A 23,184-nucleotide genomic window follows, 5' to 3' on the forward strand; every position below is an offset into this window, starting at 1 on the left:
GCTCAAAAGGGGTCATAGGCTATCATATGACCCCTTTCAACTTTTGACCTAATCCATGATAACATATGTCCCTAGCAGTCCTAAGACCCCTAAGGACATATTATATTTGTTTTAATGGGTTGAAAGGGCTCATAGGGTACCCTATAACCCTTTTTGACCCATTAAATGATAATATATGTCCCTTAGGGTTATAGGACCACTAGGGACAAATTAAATTTGTTCTAATGGGTCGAAAGGGGTCATAGGGTACTCCATGATGCCATATAACTGATTCAACAATAACATATGTTGCTAGGGGTTGTAGGACTCCTTGAGATAAATTTAATTCATTTTAATGGGTTGAAGGGGGTCAAAGGGTACCCCATGACCCCTTTTGACCCATTCAGCAATAACATGTGTCCTTAGGGGTCCTACCTTAGGGACATATTATATTCATTCTAAAGGGTCAGAAGGAGTCATAGGATACCCTATGACCCCTTTTGACTCATTGAATGAGATCATATGTCCCTAACGGTTTGAGGACCCTTACAAACATATTATATTCATTATGATGGGTCGAATGGGGATATAAGGTATCATATGACTCCTTTCAACCCACTCCATGATAGCATGTGTCCTTAGGGGTTGTAGGACCCCTAGGGACATATTATATTCATGCTAACCTATGACCCCTTTTTACCCATTAGCACGAATATAATATGTCCCTAGGGGTCCTACAACTCCTAGGGACAAATTAAATTCATTCTAATGGGTCAAAAAGAGGTCATAGGGTACCCTATGACCCCTATCGACCTATTCCATGATAACAAATGTCCCTAGGGGTCCTAGAATCCTAATGGGTCGAAAGGGATCATAGTGTATCGTATAAATATTATATTCATTCTAATGGGTCGAAAGGGATCATAGTGTACCCTATGACCCATTTTGACCTAGTCCATGATGACACATGTCCACAGGGGTCCTAAGACCCATAGGGACATATTATATTCGTTCTAATGGGTTGAAAGTGGTCGTAAGGTACATTATGTCCCCTTTTGACCTATTCCATGATAATGTATGTCCCTAGAGGTCTTTTGGGGTCATATTATATTTATTCTAATGGGTCAAATGGGATCATAGAGTATTGTATAACCCCTTTCAACCTATTCCATGATAACATATGTCCTAGGATACCTAGGACCCATAGGGACATATTGAATTCATTCTAATTGGTCAAAAGGGGTCACTAGGTACCCTATGACCCTTTTTGACCCATTCAATGATAACATATACTCCTAGGGATTCTAGGACCCCTAGGGATATATTATATTTGTTTTAGTGGGTATACTATATATCTTAAATAGTAATTAATTTGTATATCGTACATATATATCATAAAATATAATAGAATGCATTAAACTATAATAAGATATATTCTAATATTACATTATATCTCATGAACTATATATTAAATACAACAATTTTGTAATTAAAAAGACTACAAATTATTGTTTGTTTAGGACCTCATTTATAACAATAAGAAAGAAACAATTTGTATATCACATGGATCATGGAGGAGACAATCTAGACCTCTCTTTAACTTTAAATCCATGCTCTCCATTTTTCTTGTTATTATTTTTTGGTGGCAAACTATCAAGCATCAGAGATTTCAGATACCCCATTTATTGGGTATCTAACTGCGCTTGGTAATCGCTAAGCCTCCTTGGTCAACTCAAAAAATGTGAATTTGCATTGTTTAGGGGTATTCCAAACTTCAATGAGGTATCTAATGACTTCTAATCCGACAAAATTCAATTAAATGAGAAGTGCTTGTAGAGGATATTCTCAACTTTCTTTAATATAATTGTTGTCAAGATATTAGTTTGATAAGTATTTATTACTTGTTTTTAAATGAAGATACATATATGATTTTGATTTACATACTAGTTGAAAAATAGCTATAAATTTCAAACTATAAAATATTTTTGAAATATGAAAGATGCATCATATTTAATGTTTTACCTGATACAAAAAAAAATGGTAATGTTTTGAATTAGTTAATGTGGTCAAACACAAGCCTTATTTTCCTAATAATGTTGTAGCAAGAAAATCATAATTGATAATTTCCTTGGAATATAAATACCCAAAAATATGTGTTTCATTCAAGCATGAATTTTACTTCTCACATCTAAAATATTATAAAAGAATATATTATTTGATTATGTTTAAGGTTGTAGTGTCTCTCGTGTTTTCATTTTGTACCTTGTTATATTTTGATTCAAGATATATTTTGATACTCTTGTTGGATGACATTCGAGATGACCTGATGGTCAGATACTATATTTTGATTGCTAGTATCATAGATGATGGATACTATGTTGTTCAGTTGATCATATCTACATGATGATGCTTATTGATATGACATGATGCTTTTTGATGATATCTAGTTATTTTGTATTCGGGCATATACTTTGTTTATGATTATATGGTGGACTTATTAGATTGTGGATAATATGATTCGATGCTACGTATAGTTACTTCATTCTTGCTTTGAGATGTTTTATGATTAATTATGTGATTTAATGCATTTATCACTTTGGCTATATTATTATATGCAATTGCACTTGATCATGTTGTTCAGTGTGTAGGATTTATATCCCCGAAAATGGCACATGGAGTTAGTGATTTAGCTGTCTATACCTAGAAAATGGTGTCCCTATATAGGCAACTTATCTTGTTTAATTGTTAATTAAACCCTCTAGTGATTTAATAAATCTGGATTCATTTGCATTTGTGATGAGACTAGTATTATGTCTGTGCATTTAGATATCTGCATTTATCATAGAAATTATTAAGGAATATTGTGATTTAATTTTTTAAGGGTATTTTAGTTTTGAATTAAATTATTTTAATTACTGGTAGCTTTGTTGTAGTTGAATTCTATTTAATTAGAATTGCCCGATTTTTTCTGGGTTTAAAAAGTATTTATTTAAGTGATCCAATTATTTTCCTATTTTAATGTTTCACTTTCAAAGTGAATATATATCCCAAAAAGTAAATTATTCCACACATCTCACTTTCGAATTGGAAATTTGAGAAGAAAATCCCAAATCCTCTTCAGGAGGTAATGTTGTTTTACAAGTTGTAGGAGTTGTAGGTGTGCGATCATCATGAGTTTGATCTTGTTGGATCTGGCTCAAGGATACCTCGAGTTCCCAAGACTTTTGGCAATTTTTGCGGAGCGATTATTTTATCACAAGCATTCCTATTTTTTCCCTTTTGACTATGAGGTAGGGCTCTTCCATTTTTATTCTTTAGCTCCATTTCTTAGATTGTTTCTAGTACTGATATGTTAGGAGGCAGAGAACTAGTGATCCTCTCTATTCTTGTATGTTGGTTCTACCTAATTAGGCGGGTGCAAACATTTTGTTTTCTTTTTGCAGTGGGGTTTGGGTTTTTTGGACCATTATGCTGGTTGTTTTTGCATACGAACTCTAAACCTAAATTTTATTGGATATCTGGGGGTTTTATACCCGATTATAAAAAGGGGTTTATTTTCATTGATTTTCATCAACGTTGGTTTTTGGGTGTTTTGACTTCACCTCGATTTATGTGCTGCCCAATTTTCTTGCGTGTTTCTTGGCATTGATGTTGGTCATGGACTTAGTTTATCCATACGAAATCCAATTCGACTATAAATGTTTCTTCTTACATTGGGATTCATGTTGAATCCATACTCCCTACTATGTACTCAATTGAGTGATTTTCTACTTAGTAGTCTTTTTGTTTCTCATCTAGCTCTTGTGTTTATGATCTTCATGTAGTTGGTGTGCCCACACACAAGCACATGAGCATGCAATTGTCAAGTTCTTGCAAGACTTAAACTCTTGATTGCTTTCAATTGAGTTACATTCATTAGGATTGGGTTGGGAAACTGCATTGCCTACAAGCACTTATCGTGTGATGAGCATGGGTATGTGGGGGGGACAAGTGGAGGGGCTTCTCTCATAACCCCTAGTTGTGTTCCCGAGAAGGTTTATATGAAGAAGCTTCTAATAAGTGATAACTAAATGAATTAATGGGTAATAAAACTAAGATAAGAAAAGAGAACGCATGTATAGGTTTTTTGAGGGCAAGTTTTTGTACGGGTTTACTGAGGACATAGTTTGATGGCCTCCTAAGGGAGAGTTTCCACATCATATTTAGCTTGGGCTCCGCGATGTCAAGCGATCTACTCTACACTACAGTCCCTACATAGTAGACCCGTAGATCTTGGGACCTATTGTATTGCATTGTCTCATGATCTTGGTTTCAGTCCTCTGTACTATTTAGCGTGAGTGTTAGCCATGGATGATAGTATTGTGTGCATTTGTGGTTGGATCACTATCTCTATTTGCATGATGAGAGTGAGCCTATAGGTTCCAGGTGGTTGGGAGGCGTAGCTACCTATATCACTACTAGGGACTAACATACAAAGTTGGCCTTCCTCCATGTTCAGTTTCAAAGCTAGATGTTCACATGGTTTTACATACCGTTCTGGAGTATGTTCACTTTTGATTTTGTTATTTTCATTTATCGAGATAGTTGATTTATGCACATGTATGTTCACTACGATGTTTCTTTCCACATGAATACATTAGATGTTACAATTTAGATGTTAGAGTTATTGATCTTCCTTATGCTTTTGAGTGTTTACTCCTCGACTATTGTGGTTCTAGTACTACCTAATGTGGAGGTTCTAACTCTATTTTATTTCTAATTTTATCATCATGCCTTTTCTTGCAAACTTGGGTGCCATTGGTTCAACATTGGACGATATTAAAAAAGTATCGCACAACTATAGGGAGAAATATCATGTGATACTAGAAAGTATCACACAGTAATTGTAAGAAGTATCATGTGATACTTGTAAAGTATCACCTAGTAGTCGTGAACAATATCATACAATAGTGGAATGTATCACATGATACTAGAAAAGTATCATAGGGGTTTTTTGTGAAAACCTGCTTAGGAAAACAATAGGTATTTTTGGACTTGTTGAATGTAGTTCAAAGGGTGTTGGATACCCTATTAGGTTGTGCACCTTCCTAGGTCTTGACAGTTAGAAGATTAAGTGTTTCTTTTTTGTTTGACTTTCATAGTTGGCTATTGAACATGTTGGTATGTGATGCTTGGAGATGGTTGGTTGCTTCAATTATTTGGTTAAGACTTTTGTTGTGATTTTTTGAAAGGTTGCATGTTGATGTTGTTTGAATCCATGCTTGTTACCTTAAAAAAAATGTATTGGCCTTTATTCATCTTGTTCCAAGGATCTTCGGGTGGGGCATTGCAAAGGTGGTCAAACATACACCTACTTTTTTTTTTTTTCTTGAAATTTTTACATCACTATATTAAAATATGAATTTTTGATTTAATCAGATTTTTTTTTTTCAGATAAGACCTAGTATTTTAGAGACTACATTCAATTTACTATAGATTCTATTCTTACAACTTTTTTATATAAACTTCATAACTAGTTCAAAATTGCACTTCAAGTTAACATAAACTTGATTTACAAATCTTACAATATCGCTTAAGGGTATAGTTTGGCCCACCATGATCCTGCACATACCTGGTTGATAGATTGCCACTAGTGAGAAAGATCAATCATCAAACAGATTTGATTCTAAGAGCCAGATTTTAAAATAAGGCAACTCACAAAATGACCCCAATAGAAAGTGAAAAATTGAATGGGCAAGTATAGGAGTTGTTGTAGAAAGGACTAATTTGTGAGAGTTTGTGTCCATGTTTTGTACCAAAAATATTAGCACCAAAGAAAAATGGAGAATAGAGGATGTGTATAGATTCTTGAGCCATCAACAAGATCACTAGCAAGTGCAAATTTCTCTTGCCAATGATAAATGATATTATGGATTGTTTGAGTGGATCTGTGTATTTCACAAAGATAGATTTAAAGAACTAATTCTACCAAATTCAAATTAGAGAATGAGATGAATGGAGTACTACCTTAAAGAAAAAGGAGGTTTTTTATGAGTGATTAGTTATGCCTTTTGGGCTAATCAATGCATCAAGCACATTCATGTAGCTTATGAATGAGGTATTTAAAGATTGTATGGGCAAGTTTGCCATTGTTTACCTAGATGATATTTTGAGCTTCCATAAGGCATTAGAAGAGCATATAATTCATATTCATAGGTTCTTTGAGAGGCTAAGGGAAGACAAATCATTGATTAATAAAGAAGTACAATTTTGTGAAGCAGTTAACATATCTAGAATTAGTAGTCTTAGTATAAGGTCTAAAATAGACCCAGAGAAGGTGAAGGATATCCTTGATTTGCCTACTCCAAGGAGTGCTAGGAAGGTAAGACCTTTTCATAGTTTGGCTAGATTTTATAGAAATGTTATCATAAGTTTTAGTAGTGTATGCGGACCTTTGACTGAAATAATGAGAGGGAATATGAAATAGTTTAAGTGGACTATAGAAGAAGAAAAGATTTTTGAATTGTTGGAATACAATGTTACAAAATAACCTATTTTGGTACTTCCATGTTTCAACAAGGTTTTTCAAGTAGATTGTGATGCTAATGGTATTGTCATTGGAGTTGTTTTGAGTGAAGAAGGTATACATGATGCTTACTTTAGTAAGAACTTAAATGATGCCAAAATAAAATATTAAATTTATGATTAGAAGTTTTATGTTATAGTTCAAGCATTAAAGAAGTAAAGACATCTATTTCCTAAGCAGTTTGTTTTATATATTGATCATCAAGCTTTGCAATATTTAAATAGTCAAGAAAAAATGAATTGAAGGAATTTGTAATGGGCTAAATTCTTGCAAAATTACACATTTATTTTGAAACATAGGAGTAGAAAGTCTAATAGGCTTACATAAGCTGTTAGCAAGAAATAGACTTTGTTGGCATAGATGCAAATTGAGTTTGTTGGGTTCAAGGAGTTCAAGTATTTTTATCTAGAGGATTATGGTTTTGGTGAAGCTTGGAAAGCTTGTACAGAACCTGATACTCTAGACGGAATGAGGTGGTTGGATTTCGTCATCCAAGATGGTATTTTATTCAAAGAAAGTCAATGGTGCATTTTGAAGAGTTATATGAGGGAGAATCACATCAAGGAAAAGCATAGTAGACAGATGACTCAACATTTTATTCATGATGAAATCATTGCTCAAGTTAGTGAGAGCTATTACTAGCCACAATTATAGTAAAATATAAAGAATTTTGTAAAGAGTTGTAGAGTATGTCAGATGGGAAAATTAGAAAAGCATAATACATGGTTATATCAACAATTGCATGTACTAGAGAAGTCATGGGAGGATATTAATATGGACTTTGTTTCTAGTTTGCAAAGGACTCAACAAGGGCATGATTCATTTTTTGTGGTGGTTGACAAGTTTATAGGGATGGCACATTTCATTCCCTACAAGTAGACTAATGATATTGCTCATGTGGAAAAATTGTTTTTTTTGGGAAGTGGTGAGACTACATGGTCTACAAAAGAGCATAGTTTCAAATCAAGACACCAAGTTTGTTGGGTACTTTTGGAGAACATTATGGGAGTTAACAACAAATTTGAAGTTTTCCTCATTAGATCATCAATGAACAAATGGACAAATAAAAGTGGTGAATAGGAATTGAGGAAACTTTTGACATGTTTAGTTGGCCATAAGCCAAAGGGATGATATTTGACTTTACCACTAGGAGAATTTGAATACAATAATCTACCAATAGGAGCACTAGTAAATCACCATTCTAGATAGTATATGGAAATATTCTAAAAAAAAATTATGAATTCAATAAGTTAGAAAAATGAGAGACAACTAGTGTCAAAGCTGAAGAATTTGCAAAAAGCTTGAAGAATTCTATGAGGAATTGAGACAGCATATTACTAAAATGAATACACAACACAATGTTATGGCAAATGAGAAAATGAAGCCTAAGGAATTTCATATTGGAGATGAAATCATGGCTCATTTAAGGAAAGAGATATTTCTAGTAGGAACATATAATGAGTTGAAGATGAAGTTTGGACTGTGATAGATACTTCAAAAGCACAATTCAAGAAATGTCTATGGAGTTTCCTAGTGAACTAAATATTTCACTAGTGTTTAACATTTCAAATATGATTGAGTATCATGAAGGAGGTGTTGAAGATGAGTTCACATAAGTATAGTGAAGTATTCCAACAACTACTTCAGCTAAAAAAGAGATTGAAGATATTTAGCATAGTAATGTTGAGAGAAGGACAAAAAATGGGACATGCGAACGATTTATGATCAAATAGAAGCAGAGATATGTTGAAGGTTCGTCATGACTAACAAGGGAGGAGGTCAACCATCTTGGTTTTGTTGAAAATTTGGCTAGGAGGATATGTATGGATGATATAGAGTTGTCATTTATGGAAACATATAGCTGCTATAAAGGAGGAAAAACATAAGATTGAGTTTTAGATGATTGAACATAGAAAGTTGTCTAAGTATAATTTAGAAAAACAATGAACAATTATGCATTTTGGTTTAGTGTGGGTTTACTGAAAGCACTTGAGGTTATGTACAGTTGAGGGAAGGAAGTATATGATTTAATAAGTATTCATCTAAGAGTGCCTAAGAATATTCTTTGTGCGGACAAAGTTATGATATTTTTTACAGGTATAGGTTATATAGGCAGAAGAAGGAAGATAATAGAGTAAAGGCACTTTGGTTAAGGGAAAACAATGACTTAACAAGATAGTGACTACATTCTAGATGTTAACCATCACTTAGCAAAAATAAATTTTATGTTTTGGGAAGCATGCAAGGTATTAAAGGCCCATTGGTTAAGTAGTTGGATATAAAGGAAAGAATTTTGTATGTGAAGTTTGAAATTTTTTTAAGTGACATTATAATGTAATGTTATAATATTGTGATGCCCACTTTGTATGATTGGTATTGAAGTGAACTTAATATTAATACAATAAAATATGTATGCATGATCAATTTTGTGAAGAGAGCTATAAAGGACAAATCAGATATTGAAGATATCGACACTATTAGAAAGGTTTATGTATCTATAACTTTTTGTGTACATAATAAATCATTGTATATGCATGTTTGAGAAGTAAACTCAGCTTGCTCCTTTTGTAATTGCAATACTCACTCCTAGGGGGGTTGAGGCTTCTAACAAGGCTTAGTCCTCAAACAAGGACAAATACACTATACATATATAATAAACTCCTAACAGAGTCAATATCTTTCACGAGATACTTTTGATTAGTGGATAATTTTGTGGGTACCATCCCCACCAAGGTTTTCCCTTGGTCAGGGTTTCCCTAGTTAACAAATAATGGTGTTATGAGTTGCATTGTGTTACTGTTATGTTTACCTTTTTGTTTGATCATTAATGCATGTTTAAATATTGTTGAAGATATCCATAGTTGGACAAAATTTTGTGGAATACTAATTCATCCCCCCACTGCTTCAGTATTTCCTATTTCTAAAAATTGGTATTAGAGCATAGTTACTCAGATGAGGCCTAACGACCTGAGTAAAATTTCTCCAGATATGGATCAATTATAGAAGGACCTTGAGGGAGCTGTCAAAGAACTTGAGGTAGTAATAAAAGATAGAAAGAAGATGATAAAACTTAGAGAAGTGCAAAATTTCATTCAAAAGTTAAAAGAGTGGATTGAACCTATCAAACCCAAGAAGAAAGAGTCACATTATTAAAACAAGGATTCTGAAGTTGTTTTTAGACTGAAAAAAGGAGAACAAGATTCTAAAGCATGAACTTGAAATTACCAATCTTAAGATAAGCATGATGGACGATGAGAAGAAGATTCAATTAGATTTGAGATCTGAGATGCATATCTAAAATCCAAAGTTAACAAGGTGACATCTAAACTTGAGACTACAAAGCTACAATATATAGAACTTGATAACACTATTGTGAAAGGAGAGCTTGCACAAACAAAGCAACATCGTGAGAAGTTGTATTCTAGCACTAAGAATATTGATGTGCAGATTATGGCATAGAAACCTAAAGGTGACATGAGTGGTATTAGATATGTTGAAGGAGAATCATCTAAGGGATCTGAAGTTACTAAAGAACCAGATCAGTGAACCAACAACCTGAACAACAAGAAGATCTAAATAAGGAAGTACCTAATCAACCTGATCAATTTAAACAACCTAATGAAGTAAGGCAACATTTTAGTTGAAGATGCTTTTCGTGTAATTAAATTGGTCATGTGAAGAAGGATTGTACAGGTAAGTACTCTAAACCCATTTCTGGTTATTATTTTAATTGTTTTCCTTATGGACATAGAGCTAATGAATGTAGGAAATCTAGATATAATAATAATAATAATAAAATGAATAAAAGTATTAACCATGCAACTAGTAGATCTATTGGAGGAACAAATATCATAAGAAATGGAGTCATGTGTTATAAATGCAACAACTTTGGACATATTGCTAAAAATTGTAGATTACAAACTGATCAATTTGGACCTAGATATGGAAATAATGTTATAACATTTCAATTTTGCAACAATTTGGGACATATAGCAAGATTTTGTAGGATGAACAACATGAGAACACCAAGTATCAAATCACAGAAAGTGAACTATAGAAGGAATGCAAAGAACAATATGAGGAGTGAAAGTAGTAATCAGAGATAGAAAGAGAATGTGAGAGAGCAAGTAGAAAACTTCAAGGAAATATTTGTTTAAGGCATGGACACCTACAAGCACACAAGTATGGGTTAAAAAGACAAATGATACATATAAGAAGAAGTTGACGTTAGTTGTGGTAGATGACAAATCCTTATCAATCTAATCCATCATATTCATTAGAAAAAACAATGAATATCACACCAGAAATTCATTAGATCTTGAAATGGTAACATACATTTTTGTACACATAGGAGGCGTATGAAAATGATGTCTAGAATCTATAGTTAAGAGTGTAAAAGATTCTGAGATTGTATGCGAGCTTGAGAAAGAAATTCAATATGTTAGTATAATATCAACTTTTTGAGTTTGCATACTCACACAAATTATGTTGAACGGATTTATAGTGAATAAAAGAACTTGAATAAATGCAATGAGCCATCATTCAAGTGTTGTGAGCCAAGACAAATATGTGGAGGAGATTGAAGAGCAATTTGAGGAAGAATTGAAGTGTTTGAAAAGAAAATTTAGGTGATTTTACGTTAAAAACCTTAAATCCATGATTCAAAGAAAAGGAAATTGAAATGTAGTTATTAGATACATGATAGACTTTAAGCAATTATTTCTACATGTACATGACAACATTCTAGTAAAAAGTTATAATAGATTGATTGAAAGGAAGGCAAGGACAAAGCAGGAAGACAAGAAGATAAGAGAACAAGCAAATAGGAATCTCTATGATATTAAAAGTGAAGAATAAATAGAAGTCATATTGGAGAAAATTAAATCACTGTTGAGGAATAAGAAATCTATATAATTATGGGACTATGTAATGAGGTTATTAAAGAGAGAGAGGAGGCAATAATAAATGTTATGATAGAATCAACACCAGCACTAGCATTAGAAAATGAATCATATGATGGCATTGCAATGGAAATAGATGATGCACCACAAGTAAAAGATGACACGTTGACCATAGGGGGAGCTACTTTCACTATTGATACTAGCGAACCTTTTGCTAGAAATATAGAAGACCCCTTTTCAAATCAGAAATAATATGTAGTTGGCAGTTTGGTTTCAAACAACATTATTGACTACACTAGTTCAAGAGAAGATAAAAGGAATAAACATGACAAGACCGTTGTGCGCAGTCAGGTGGCACCTAAAGAATTACCTTTGATACATATCCCTATGAACGTAGAGTTTGACTACTTAGCTAATTGGTCAAACATAATTGACAAAGTGGCATGTGGTGCTATTTCCCTGAAGAGGGCAAAGAAAGAAGAAGAAACAAAGGAAAAAAAGAAAGACAAAGTGCAGGAAAAGAAAGATCAGATGGATGTTCAGCCATCTCAGCCACTAGTCCAACAAGCACCAACAATAGAAGAAAGACATAGCAATTGTGCAAACACCTACTAGGGTAGTTGAGTGTACACAAGCTAGTACTTCAAGATCCCCTCAGAAAGCACTAATCATTGGTTTTCCACAAGATGTTTGAGGGTAACATAGATATATAGAAGTATCTACAATTAACAACATTTTCACTTAGCACGATAGCAGAAGAATCAGGAGACAATGGAAAGAGTGTCTTGGGTACACTAGACAAAATAAGAAAGAAGATGCCAGACATTGCTCAAATACAAGTAGATGACCTAGATACAGAGAAAAGAGCAAAAAAGACCATAGAGGAATTTGACAAGAAGTTCTCTACATTGGTGAAGTTGCAACAACAAAAGATCATGCCACACATCATGGTAATCTATTTAGCATTGTTTGCAATAATATCACTAGTGACTTATCACTTCTTGATAATTTTATTGAAAGGTATTGAGAACATTTCTACAAGAAGGTAAAGACTAGTATGGAAAAAGTAATTTATCTTTAGAGTACACAAAAGACATTAAGAAGGAGATCAAAGAAAAGAAAGTTGAATTGAAAAGCATTGTGAATGAATTACAGAATCCAAATGCACAAATAATAGATTTGGAAGCAAGAATTGATAGTATTCATGATGAGCTGAGACTACTTGAGTTGAGGAAGGAGAGAACTATAAAGAAATTTTCATTGTTAAGGGAACACCTTACCTTGAAAATTGACCATGTATAGAGGCAACTCAAGGAATGTACTAACACAAAGGATTCATTCACCATATTTTCTTATTCTAATCTAAAAGCAGTGTAATTGGCATTCTATGGCTTATGCATACTAATCATAATATCAAAAGCAGTCAAGAACAATTGGGACAAAGAATTCACTAGCTTGAACAGAAACTTTGGAGAATGTGTGGCACTCATTAGTAGTCAAAAAACTTGATGGTGAAAAAAAGGTAACAAATTTTGATATGTGTAGAGACTTTGTCTCACCTTTGCCATTGATGTCAAAAGGGGAGAGTAGTAAGAAAAAATGTGTACTTTTTTGTAAGGAGTTATAAGTAGGATAAAATATAGTGAAAGGGGGAGTAAAGTATGTAAAGATGCTAAATATATGAAATAATTCACATTTTGCAATTTTATTTGGCCATGTGAAGAATTTCACAAGAAGATTTTTGAAGACTTAGCCAATTTTCCCACATGTTGCCATCAATGCCAAAGGGGGCGATTGTTAGCAATTTGGCTAGGAGGATATGTATGGATGATATAGGGTTGTCATTTATGACAACATATACCTACTATGAAGAAGGAAAAACATAAGATTAAGTTTTGGATGATTGAACTTATAAAGTTGTCTAAGTATAATTAAAGAAACCAGTGAACAATTATGCATTTTGGTTTAGCATGGTTTACTGGAAGCAATTGAGATTATGCACAGTTGAGCAAAGCAAGTATATGATGTAATAAGCATACATCTAAGAGCACTTAAGAATATTCGTTGTATGGACAAAGTTATGGCAAGTTTTACAAGTACATGTTATACAAGCAGAACATGGAAGATAACAAGGTAAAAGCATTTTGGTTAAGGAGTTATTTTGATTTATCACAACAATGACTTAACAAGCTAGGGATGACATCCTAGATGTCAAAATTCACTTAGCAAAAAGAAATTTTATGTTTTGGGAAATGTGCAAGGTATTGAAGGCCAATTGGTTAAGTTGTTGGGTATAAAGGAAAGAATTTTGTATGCAAAGTATGTAATGTTTTTTTATTTGCATTGTTATGTAATGTTATAATGTTATAATGTTGTAATGTTATAATGATGTGATGATTAGTATTGATGTGAACTTGATGTTAGTATAGTACAATATGGATGCATAATCAATTTTGTGAAAACAGCTATAAAGGACAAATAAGATATTGAATATATCAACACTGTCACAAAGGTTTTTGTATCTATACCTTTTTGTGTACAAAATATATCATTGTATATGCATATTTGGGCATTGGACTCAACTTGCAACTTTTGTAATTGTAATACCAACTCCTAATAGGGTTGAGGCTTCTAACAAGGCCTAGTCCTATAACAAGGACAGATACACTATACATATGTAAGACTCCTAACAGGGTCAATGTCTTTCACAATATACTTTTGATTAGTGGATCATTTTATGGGTATCATCCCCACCAGGGGTTTTCCTTGACTAGGGTTTCCCTAGTTGACAAATAATAGTGTTATGATTGTGTTACTGTTATGTTTACTTTTCAATTTGGTCATATATGCATGTTTAAATATTGTTAAAGATATCCATGCTTGGGCAAAAGTTTGTGAAATACTAATTCATCTCCACCCCCCAACACCCTCAATATTTCCTATTTCCACGTTTTCCTCTAAAAACTTGAGATGTGACAAGGTCGCTTCGCAAATTACCCCAAGTGGCTAATGCAATAGCATCCTGGGTGTAAGGGCAATCTTGCATCGCCCAAGGATATGTCTATTTTGTTTTTTGAATAAGGGTTATTTCAGTGCAGAGTTACTATTTCTATAAATGTACTCTCATTCAAGTTCAAAATGTTTTCATTTCTTCCCTAGAGGTTCATTTAGCTATATCAATCTGCCTGCAAAGTTTCATTGCAATATCAAGTCCATTTGTGAAGTTATTAAAAAATTCCAATATTGGCAACAAAGTATAAAAACTTTGAACTTAGTTTTGAAGGCTTTAGAGACTTTGAAAAGAGGTGAAACCTCAACTGACTAGAGCATGCGTAAATCAAACACTATAGCAAAGTTTGTAGCATTTCCAAAATGGAATCATAATAGTAAATTAGAGCAACTTGTAATGAGTTATGGTATTCAAAAGTTGTGCCACTTGAAATAGGCAAAAATTAAGTTCATTCTACGTTTCTTTTGAATTCTAAAAGTTGTTAGGGCCTACTCTAATGTTATAAAATATGAAAAATAATAATAATTTATGTTTGTTTGGCCTCAAGGTCTATAGTCCAATTTCTAGAACCTTCTTGGGTAATGGAATATTGCCTATATAAGGAAGGTTCACAGGGTTGTCTAGGACAATTTTGAGATGTTGGTGGTGGCTTTGACTTACAAAATATTGTAAAGAAAATACCCATGTGACTTTGCATGTTTTAATTTTGAAACTTGTAAGTCCATACTTTGAGATAAGAAGCCAACTTTTGGTTCTTGCAACTTGTTATTTCTTTAATTGCGTAATGTGTTTGTAGGTGTCTTCATGTTCATGATGTCTCTGTGTGTGCACAAGTGCATGTGCATGATTAAATAAGAGATTAACTAAATATATAGATCATATGAAATAAAGGGTCACCAAATTAGAGAGTCGAGGGAATACATTCAAAGTCATAGAACTAGTTCATAGGTTGTTAAATGTAATTGAACATGGATCACATCAAAGTCTACAGTATAAATTGCGTTGATAAATACAACATTTTATATTCAACAAAAATAATTTGATGATAAAGAACAAGGAATGGGGAGGCCTAATATGCCCCCCCAAAATGTCAACATACCTCCATGTTTTGATGGTTCCCATGAACTCACCACATAATCATGGGTCCAAAAACTTAACACCTATTTATCCATCGACCTTATGATGAAAAAAAGCTCTTAAGTTTGTGAACTCCTATCTAGATAGCCCACAATTAGTGGCACCATGCAATCATTACTCAAGGGCATCAAAATATAACCACCTATGCTAAATTTACTCAAAAAATTATTAGTGGATTTGAGCAAAAGCATCCTTAAAGGTACTTCAAAGAGATAACACGACTAAGGCAACATGGAACTGTGGAAGACATTCAACAAATTTAAAAGCTATCAATCATGGTACCATACATCTCCTAAAGAAAGCTCATTTATTCATTTAAGGACTCAAGGAACCAATTAAATATCTTGTAAACCCCTTGGAGTCGCAAACTATGGGAGAAGTAATATAAAAGGCTATGAAAGCTATTGCCAACTCTCTGAAGCAAAACTCCAAAAACTACTCAATTGAGGCGCAACATGAGTATTAAGAGCCAAGAAGAGACAATGAAGAAAAATAATGTTATTTCTACAGAGGATAGTAGAGTAGAGGGCACCAATTTCAAGGCAAGGAAGCCCTCAAGCAAAAAGATGAAGCAATCAAGAAAAGCATATGCTTCAAATGCAAACAACCATAGGAACCAATGTGCAAGTGTGGGAAAAGCAACACTCAAAGAAACAAAAGGAATGTTGCACAAGAAAAAAATATGATGGCATCCAAAAAATATTGAATCAAGAATGTAGTTGAAATCCAATGGAGCTTTGAGAAGCTTCCACACTAGCTATGAAAACAATCTAGAAAACTTGTCCTAGTTAGTAATGTAGGAATAGATATTAATATATCTATACGACTGTAATGTAATCTTATTTGTTGCTAATGGGCATTTAAGATATGAAGTAAATAAGGGGGAAATGTTTCAATTAAGGGAGTACCACTAAGGGCACTCTATTGCAAGCACCTTCCCAAGGGTTGGAATTAAGGGAGAATCATAATGGGCATTGTATTGCAATAGCAATTAGGGAAGAAATATTATAAGAGTCGTATAGCACTATCATTAATGGAGAATCATTAAAGGCAACCCATTGCAAAAGTAGGAAGAACCATTAAGGCACCCTATTGCAGTGACAATTAAACAAGAACTATAGGCACAATGTACTATGCAATGATTAAGGAGATGTGAAGGTCATGCTATTAAAATGATGATAAAGGATAACTATTATAAGAGCAAGCTACTATAGTGTGATTATGCGTTGATGGCGCCCTATTATAAAAGTAGTTAAACGGAAACCACCAAGGGCATCTTATTACAGTGGCAATTACATGAGAACTATAAGAGCAACCCCCTGTATTGTCATTAAGGGAGAACCACTATCAAGGCACCCTACTACACTGTGACTAAAAGAGAACTACTATCGAAGCACCAAACTACATGGTGATTAAAGGAGAACCGCTATCAAAGCACTCTATTGCATTATGATTAAAAGAGAACCACTATCAAAAATCCATGCGCACTATGATTAAAGGAGAACCACTAGTGATATAATAAACATCTTTGTTCTACAACTATGTTGTTTTTGAAATATTCCAAAAGGCATCTACGAGTTTTGATTTTGACTCTAACTGTCTCAAAAAGTATGAACTATTGCTCGATAGTGTTCTTGTGTGCCTAAAACATCCATTCTACACCATAGTTTGCTTCTACGAATCATGTTAGAAGATTATTTTCAATCCATAAAAAAACAATAAGCTTTCATTTTGTCATTCTATAAAGGTGGTCCATGGTTTAGTTTTTTATCATTGTGGTTTAAAACCTACCTCTCATTTTTCCCTCTTACCTTTTTCTTCTATCCACTTAAGAATCCTACAATCAACATGATTTGTACAACTTAACAAATAAAGGAATGATCGCCCATGTAGTTGGAAGAATTGTTACTAATTACACTTTAAGGAGGTATCCAATCCCTTAGAAAACCATACTAAATTATGTTAAATATCTTGTAATTGCTGGGAGCTGGTTTTTCTTTTAGAATCAACACTCTTCGTCCAGCGTAATAGCCACAAATGATGATACATGATTTGACTTGCAATTCTTCAAGTCAATGTGCTTACTGTAATTACTCATGCATTACCCTGAAAAAAAGAAGTTATTTTCATGCATATTAGTTAGTGATGAATTCTGTTACTGCAGTACGAAAGCATATAAATATAGACAAACAACAAATATAAGGAATCCAAACGTTCTCATGGTTTAATTCAATTTGATACTCCCTACCACATTCTGGAGTCAATTATTAGTGTACCTAGCTGCAATGATGCATATCCTATGCCAATATATATTTATAAATATCAAATTAAAGAAGAGAAAGTTTTAAATTACACCCATATGATAGAGGTATACAACTCGAGTAAATAAATGAATCAAAATAATGGTCCCCGGATTCGTGTCTCAAGGGACTTTCATCATCAAGAATCATCTTGATGTTGCACATCACAGCTAACTACCTGATACTCCTGAATTTATCATTGCTACTGACAATGCATGCAGAGGACTGTAAGACGCAATTTCATTAGGAAGTCAAATCTGCACTCTTAATCGCCACGTCACTTGTAAAAGGCTTTATAAAAATTCAGTCGGATAAACTGGGAAGCCCTTGGTCTGCATAAGCAATTTGCAGTTGTTCATAATATGACTCCATTTTATCAGACCCGCCACCCATCTTTTAAAGAAAGTCCAACCAGTATAGACTATGACAGAAGATTCGATGGTCCAAATTCAGTTGTCCAGTGCACATAGATTCATATGTAGGCCGTAGGCACACAGTCACTCTAAAAGAACTAATTTACAGACTAATCCAAGTATCACGGATTAATGGACATGTTTTGCTTCTTCCTTGTTCAAGATTGAGGAAAATCAGGTACCCACACTGGCAATTCATATTTATTGGTGAATAAACATTTCATGCAAAGATTTTTTGACTTTGTAGAATGCAATAACAAAATTAAAATTTTATCAATATCACGTTTAGTTATTACTTATCCCCAAATCATCCTGATAAATTATCACCATCCTGTAAAGATAGAATAGAGCGCTTGTACTCCATTTTCCAACTGCTACTGAATCAGGACTGGAGAATACAGGGCAAACTTGAGCATTCTTTGAGCATAATAATCTGAAGAAAACACACGCATGCTTGAGCACTTTTTCAGAGATGTTTTATTAAAAACTAAGAATAACTGCATAAACTAGATCATTCACTCCAGTACACAAAAAAATATGATTTAGGGCATTCAGTATGAAGTTTAAATTACCTGTCTGTTCTTAGATTTCAATTTTAAATCTACCAAATTCACAACAAAATTAGAAGCGGTTGCAGTTATCCATTGTCTGAATTTAAAGAAACAATGGCTACAGCAAATGAAAGAACCACGTTGGTGATATTTTGAGCCTCATGATGCTTCAGGTACCATCAAGCTTTCTACATGACTGAAACATCTATCTTTTGCCTGGGCTCGAGGTAGGTGATCTCAGCTGCATTCCTCTCAGCTAAAAAAGCTTTTCCTAAAAATCAAGACTGTTGTGCCCTGTTTACTGTAAAATCATCCGGGTTCATCTTCTTCTGCAAAATATACAAGTCTTCAATTTAAAAGTAATATTAGAGGAAAACATACAGTCAAACTAAAATGCCATCCATTCCTATGCTCAATGGATGTACTCTTCCAAGACCAAAAAGCTAGGAAACAAGAATTGGATAATCTAACTAGAGATAGGTTCAGAAGTATGTGCTAGGAGTACTTTGTCATTAGGAAACTGTGAGAATATTCTGGACTAATCATGGATTTGAAACAAAAGGATGATTTGTTCTCCTTTTGAGGGGTGGATTTGTCATGACCATATAAGCTAATGGAATTATGGAAATAACAAATCAATTCGACTATTCTAATGTATTTGAATACACTGATCTTCATCAAGCAATGTATTGCATTACAAGATTTTTGTTTTCATTCAAGTTTGTGTCTGCTGGAAATGCACCAGTTAGGAATGTGTTATTGCTTGAAATATTGACATAGTCCTGAGTTGTCATTGAATTAAATCCACTATTTGCAACATGCATTTGTTCAATTGCCAATAAACTTATTTTCTCACACATCTGGACTGAAGATTAAAATTCCAAAATTCATTTTCAATCCAATTTTGCAAGTAGAAAGTTGTTTGCGCAAAATACATGAAATAACTCTAGTTCCATTTTAAGTAGGAACCAGAGATGAAGACAAACGATCCACAATCTTTAATTACTAATAACAACCATGCGTTTAGATTTATCAGACACTCACAGACCAACTTCTTGCAAGGCGCCAAAATTTGAAGATTCTGAACCCAAAATGTGAATAGAACTTCTTTCGTGTTGAAAATTTTTACCACTTCTAAACAAATATAATCAAAGATTTCAATTGTAAAGGATGCATGCATTCTGTTCTCTTGGGATTAATAGAACACTCTTCATTGGAGGGGATATGTGATCTCCCCTTCCAAGGAGTAGACAGAGACGATCCATTAGCCTATTTAATTGTGGTAGGCTAATTTTGGGGGTATCTAGGAATAAATTGAAGCCTATTTAATACTTGCAGGAAAATTGTGGGATATCCAGGAATAAATTAAAGCCAATTTAATACTTGCAGGCCAATTTTGGGATATCAGGGATTAATCAAATAAAGTTGAATAGTTGAGTTAGTGTATAAAAATCTTTGTTTTAGTAAATTCTTAGATACTGATTCTCTCCCAAAAACACTGGGTGCTGATGCTAGTGCATTATGATGTGCTGGTGTTTTTGGATGCTGCACCGGTGCGTCCAGGAAGCATGCCCAGCGACTGTAGATGTGCTTGGGATGCTTCCAAGAGCACCCAGACAGCACCTGAGAGCACCCGGGAACTTTTCAACACCTAGTCACTTAAGTGACTTTAAAAAGCATGTGTTAATTGATTTTTTTAGTTCTGTTTCTGCTCCTTTTGCTCCTAAACCCTAAAATGGCCCTCAAAGAGACCATTCATTGCTCATTCTTCTCATTTTGTTTGCAGCTGGGCTCTCTTCTTATTTCAATTTGAACTATGAATGGTGAAGTATCATGCTATGGAATGGTTTATTTATGTATCTGTCTTGCATTTCTTTGCATACATAAATTATAGTGTATGCATGTATATAATATATGGATGCATCCAGATGCATCCAAAATCCCCCCCCAAAAAACCGCACCTGCCCCACCCCTGCATCAACATCAGAACCAGCATCCATAGCTTAAAATTAATTCAATAAAGTGAACTAAAAGGAAATATAAAATTCAATTTAATAATGTGCTTTCAAGAATTATTTCAAGTGGGAAGTTGAAAAGCCCTTAGAGAATGTCCTAAGGAAAATATGCAAAGGTGAATTGGGAGCTTATTTGGTATGCTTGCTTATTTGTTCTATTGTGGAACTCGGAGCTTCTTCTAGAGCAAAACCTAAGAGAATTGGTTCTGGTGATGAGAGATATACCCTGGCCACCTGTAGACGGAATCATCCAAATCATGCAGAGAATAAAAAGGGGGAGCTTAAACTAATTTGTGAAATTTTTGTAAGCAAGACCAATTATTAAGGAAGATTCTTGTATTGATTCTTGCATCACAGAACATGTTGGATGACATAGCCAGATAGTCATTTCTCTGGATCATGCAAATTAATGAAGAACTGAGTGATTGGGGTTTCCCATTTGGATGCCAAAACCTGAGATTGCATCTTGTGAAGTTGGGCAAGTTTAAGAGCCCAACTTTGGCTGCCAATCATCCCTTTGCTAGGTGTGACTTTCCATGCCAGTTGTGGGTCTTTCTTGATAGCCACCCCTCTCTTATATTTATGAATTGGAAATCTAAATTAGAGAAATCACTCAATTGGATGTAGTAAATCAAAGTTTGCAGTGCTGAAGGATAGTGTTTGATATCAACTTGTGGGTCAACCAGCTTTATCTTGGGTCATTGGGCTCTGTTTAAAGGTTTGTTTTAAAATTCATTATAGCCTGCTGGTACAAATTACAAACTGATTATCTTTGGGAAAAAGGTCAAAATTCTATTGCTATCTCTGTATTTGCTTCAACAATAAAGCTAATAAAAGAAAGCCATCAAATTAAGTCCGAATGTTGAATGATCTTCAAAATATTCATGTGTTTTAAATTAATGAGTATGTTAGGATGCATTTAACATTTATTTCCTGTGAAGCATTGTTAAGATCTGATTCAAACAAAAACATTCACAATCACATGCATTTATCTTGCTGTTCATAATCTATACTTTATAAGAATGCAGTGTCTCTATTATTGCTTGTATCGATGATATTGCTGATTCTGACCTATATAAGTATGCAAATGTCTCCAATATCGCTTATAGAGATGATAGTCTTGTGTCTGATCTGTACTTTGTAAGTGTGATTTGTATGGGTTGTTCCTGATAACAAGCTTGTATTATATGCAGTGTAACATGGGGACACCCCACCCCTATACCCCCGCATTCCCAGGATGGGGAGGTGGGGACAAGGCATCCCCCAACCATGGCCAACCTGTCACCAGCTGACACAGAGATGGTATGGCATTCCTAGAACGCTGTGGAGATGCCCAAGCATCCCCTGACCCTTCCGTAGATGTCTGGGTGTCCGCGTCACAAACAGAAATAAAGGATTTTAAAAAAAAATCATTTTTAAAAATTTTCTTTTGGGTTCCATCCAGACCCTAATTGGTGGTGAGTCCTCTCTTGGCCACTCCAAGCCTACGAAAGCCCTTCTATACTTCATCTTCGCTGACAATTGCATTTCTTATTTTTTTCTACAACAGATAGAGAAGAGTGAAAAGGAGAAGTGAACAAAGGAGGATTCAACAAAAGTTTGAGGAAGGAAAAGATTCACAGTTTGTGAAAGAATTTGAGATCAATTCAAACGAGGTGGACTGCTCTACAAATGAAGTATGCTATAATGACCTTGAACTTTCCCTATAAATCCAAGATCAACATGAAAGACTCAATTACCACAAGAGGATCAAGACAAGATGACATACAAAAGTAGCCAAAAACAATGAAGGATAACTATGAAGATGAAGAACTTTCATAGAGATGAAGAAATTTGGGAATACAAACTATCAAATCAATCAAGAGTGTTAGAGTAAAGGATTAATTTTATTTCATTTCATTAAATTACCTTCACTCCCTTCTTAAGATTTCTCTTTATGCACATGCATTTCCATTTAATAATTAAATAATAATTATTAAATACCATTTACCTCTTAGGATTTCCCTTTTAGGTTTAACGATCTCTTTCTATAAGGATTAATCAATCATAAATTTCAATTCATTCTTTCAGTCTGATAATATACTCTTCCATATTTTCAGAGCCAAACCCTTGCTTTCTCTTTGTCGTTTCTTCTTTGTGGCGGGTTCTTGCATGCAAGTGTTTTTTGAGTTTTGTGGATTTGTATTGCTCAAATCCTTCATGGTATCAGAGTCAGATTAGCTATAGCTTGTTCAGTTTTTTGAAAAAAGTGAGAATGACAGCTTGTTGGATCAGATTTGGCTGTTTTCGAGCTTTTTTTTTTTGAAAACAGGG

General features: G+C 34.0%; 1 protein-coding gene across 2 annotated transcripts in view; it reads right to left on the minus strand.

Annotated features, from left to right (window-relative positions):
• Positions 1-17,919: 17,919 nt before the first annotated feature.
• The window catches only part of LOC149569312 (RAD3-like DNA-binding helicase protein), a 266,529-nt gene continuing 261,264 nt past the window's right edge, over positions 17,920-23,184 (minus strand). For both annotated transcript variants that reach the window (XM_089822038.1, XM_089822037.1), the window contains exons 26-27: positions 18,878-19,185; positions 17,920-18,738 (exon numbers count right to left, since the gene is read on the minus strand). In XM_089822038.1, the coding sequence (XP_089678164.1) occupies positions 19,166-19,185 (20 nt within the window). In that variant the 3' untranslated portion in view covers positions 17,920-18,738; positions 18,878-19,165. The remainder of the gene's footprint in view (positions 18,739-18,877; positions 19,186-23,184) is intronic.

The sequence above is a fragment of the Cupressus sempervirens genome, chromosome 3 (assembly GCF_028749045.1).
Source record: "Cupressus sempervirens isolate cs-2001-9-10 chromosome 3, ASM2874904v1, whole genome shotgun sequence".
Classification (NCBI taxonomy): domain Eukaryota; kingdom Viridiplantae; phylum Streptophyta; class Pinopsida; order Cupressales; family Cupressaceae; genus Cupressus; species Cupressus sempervirens.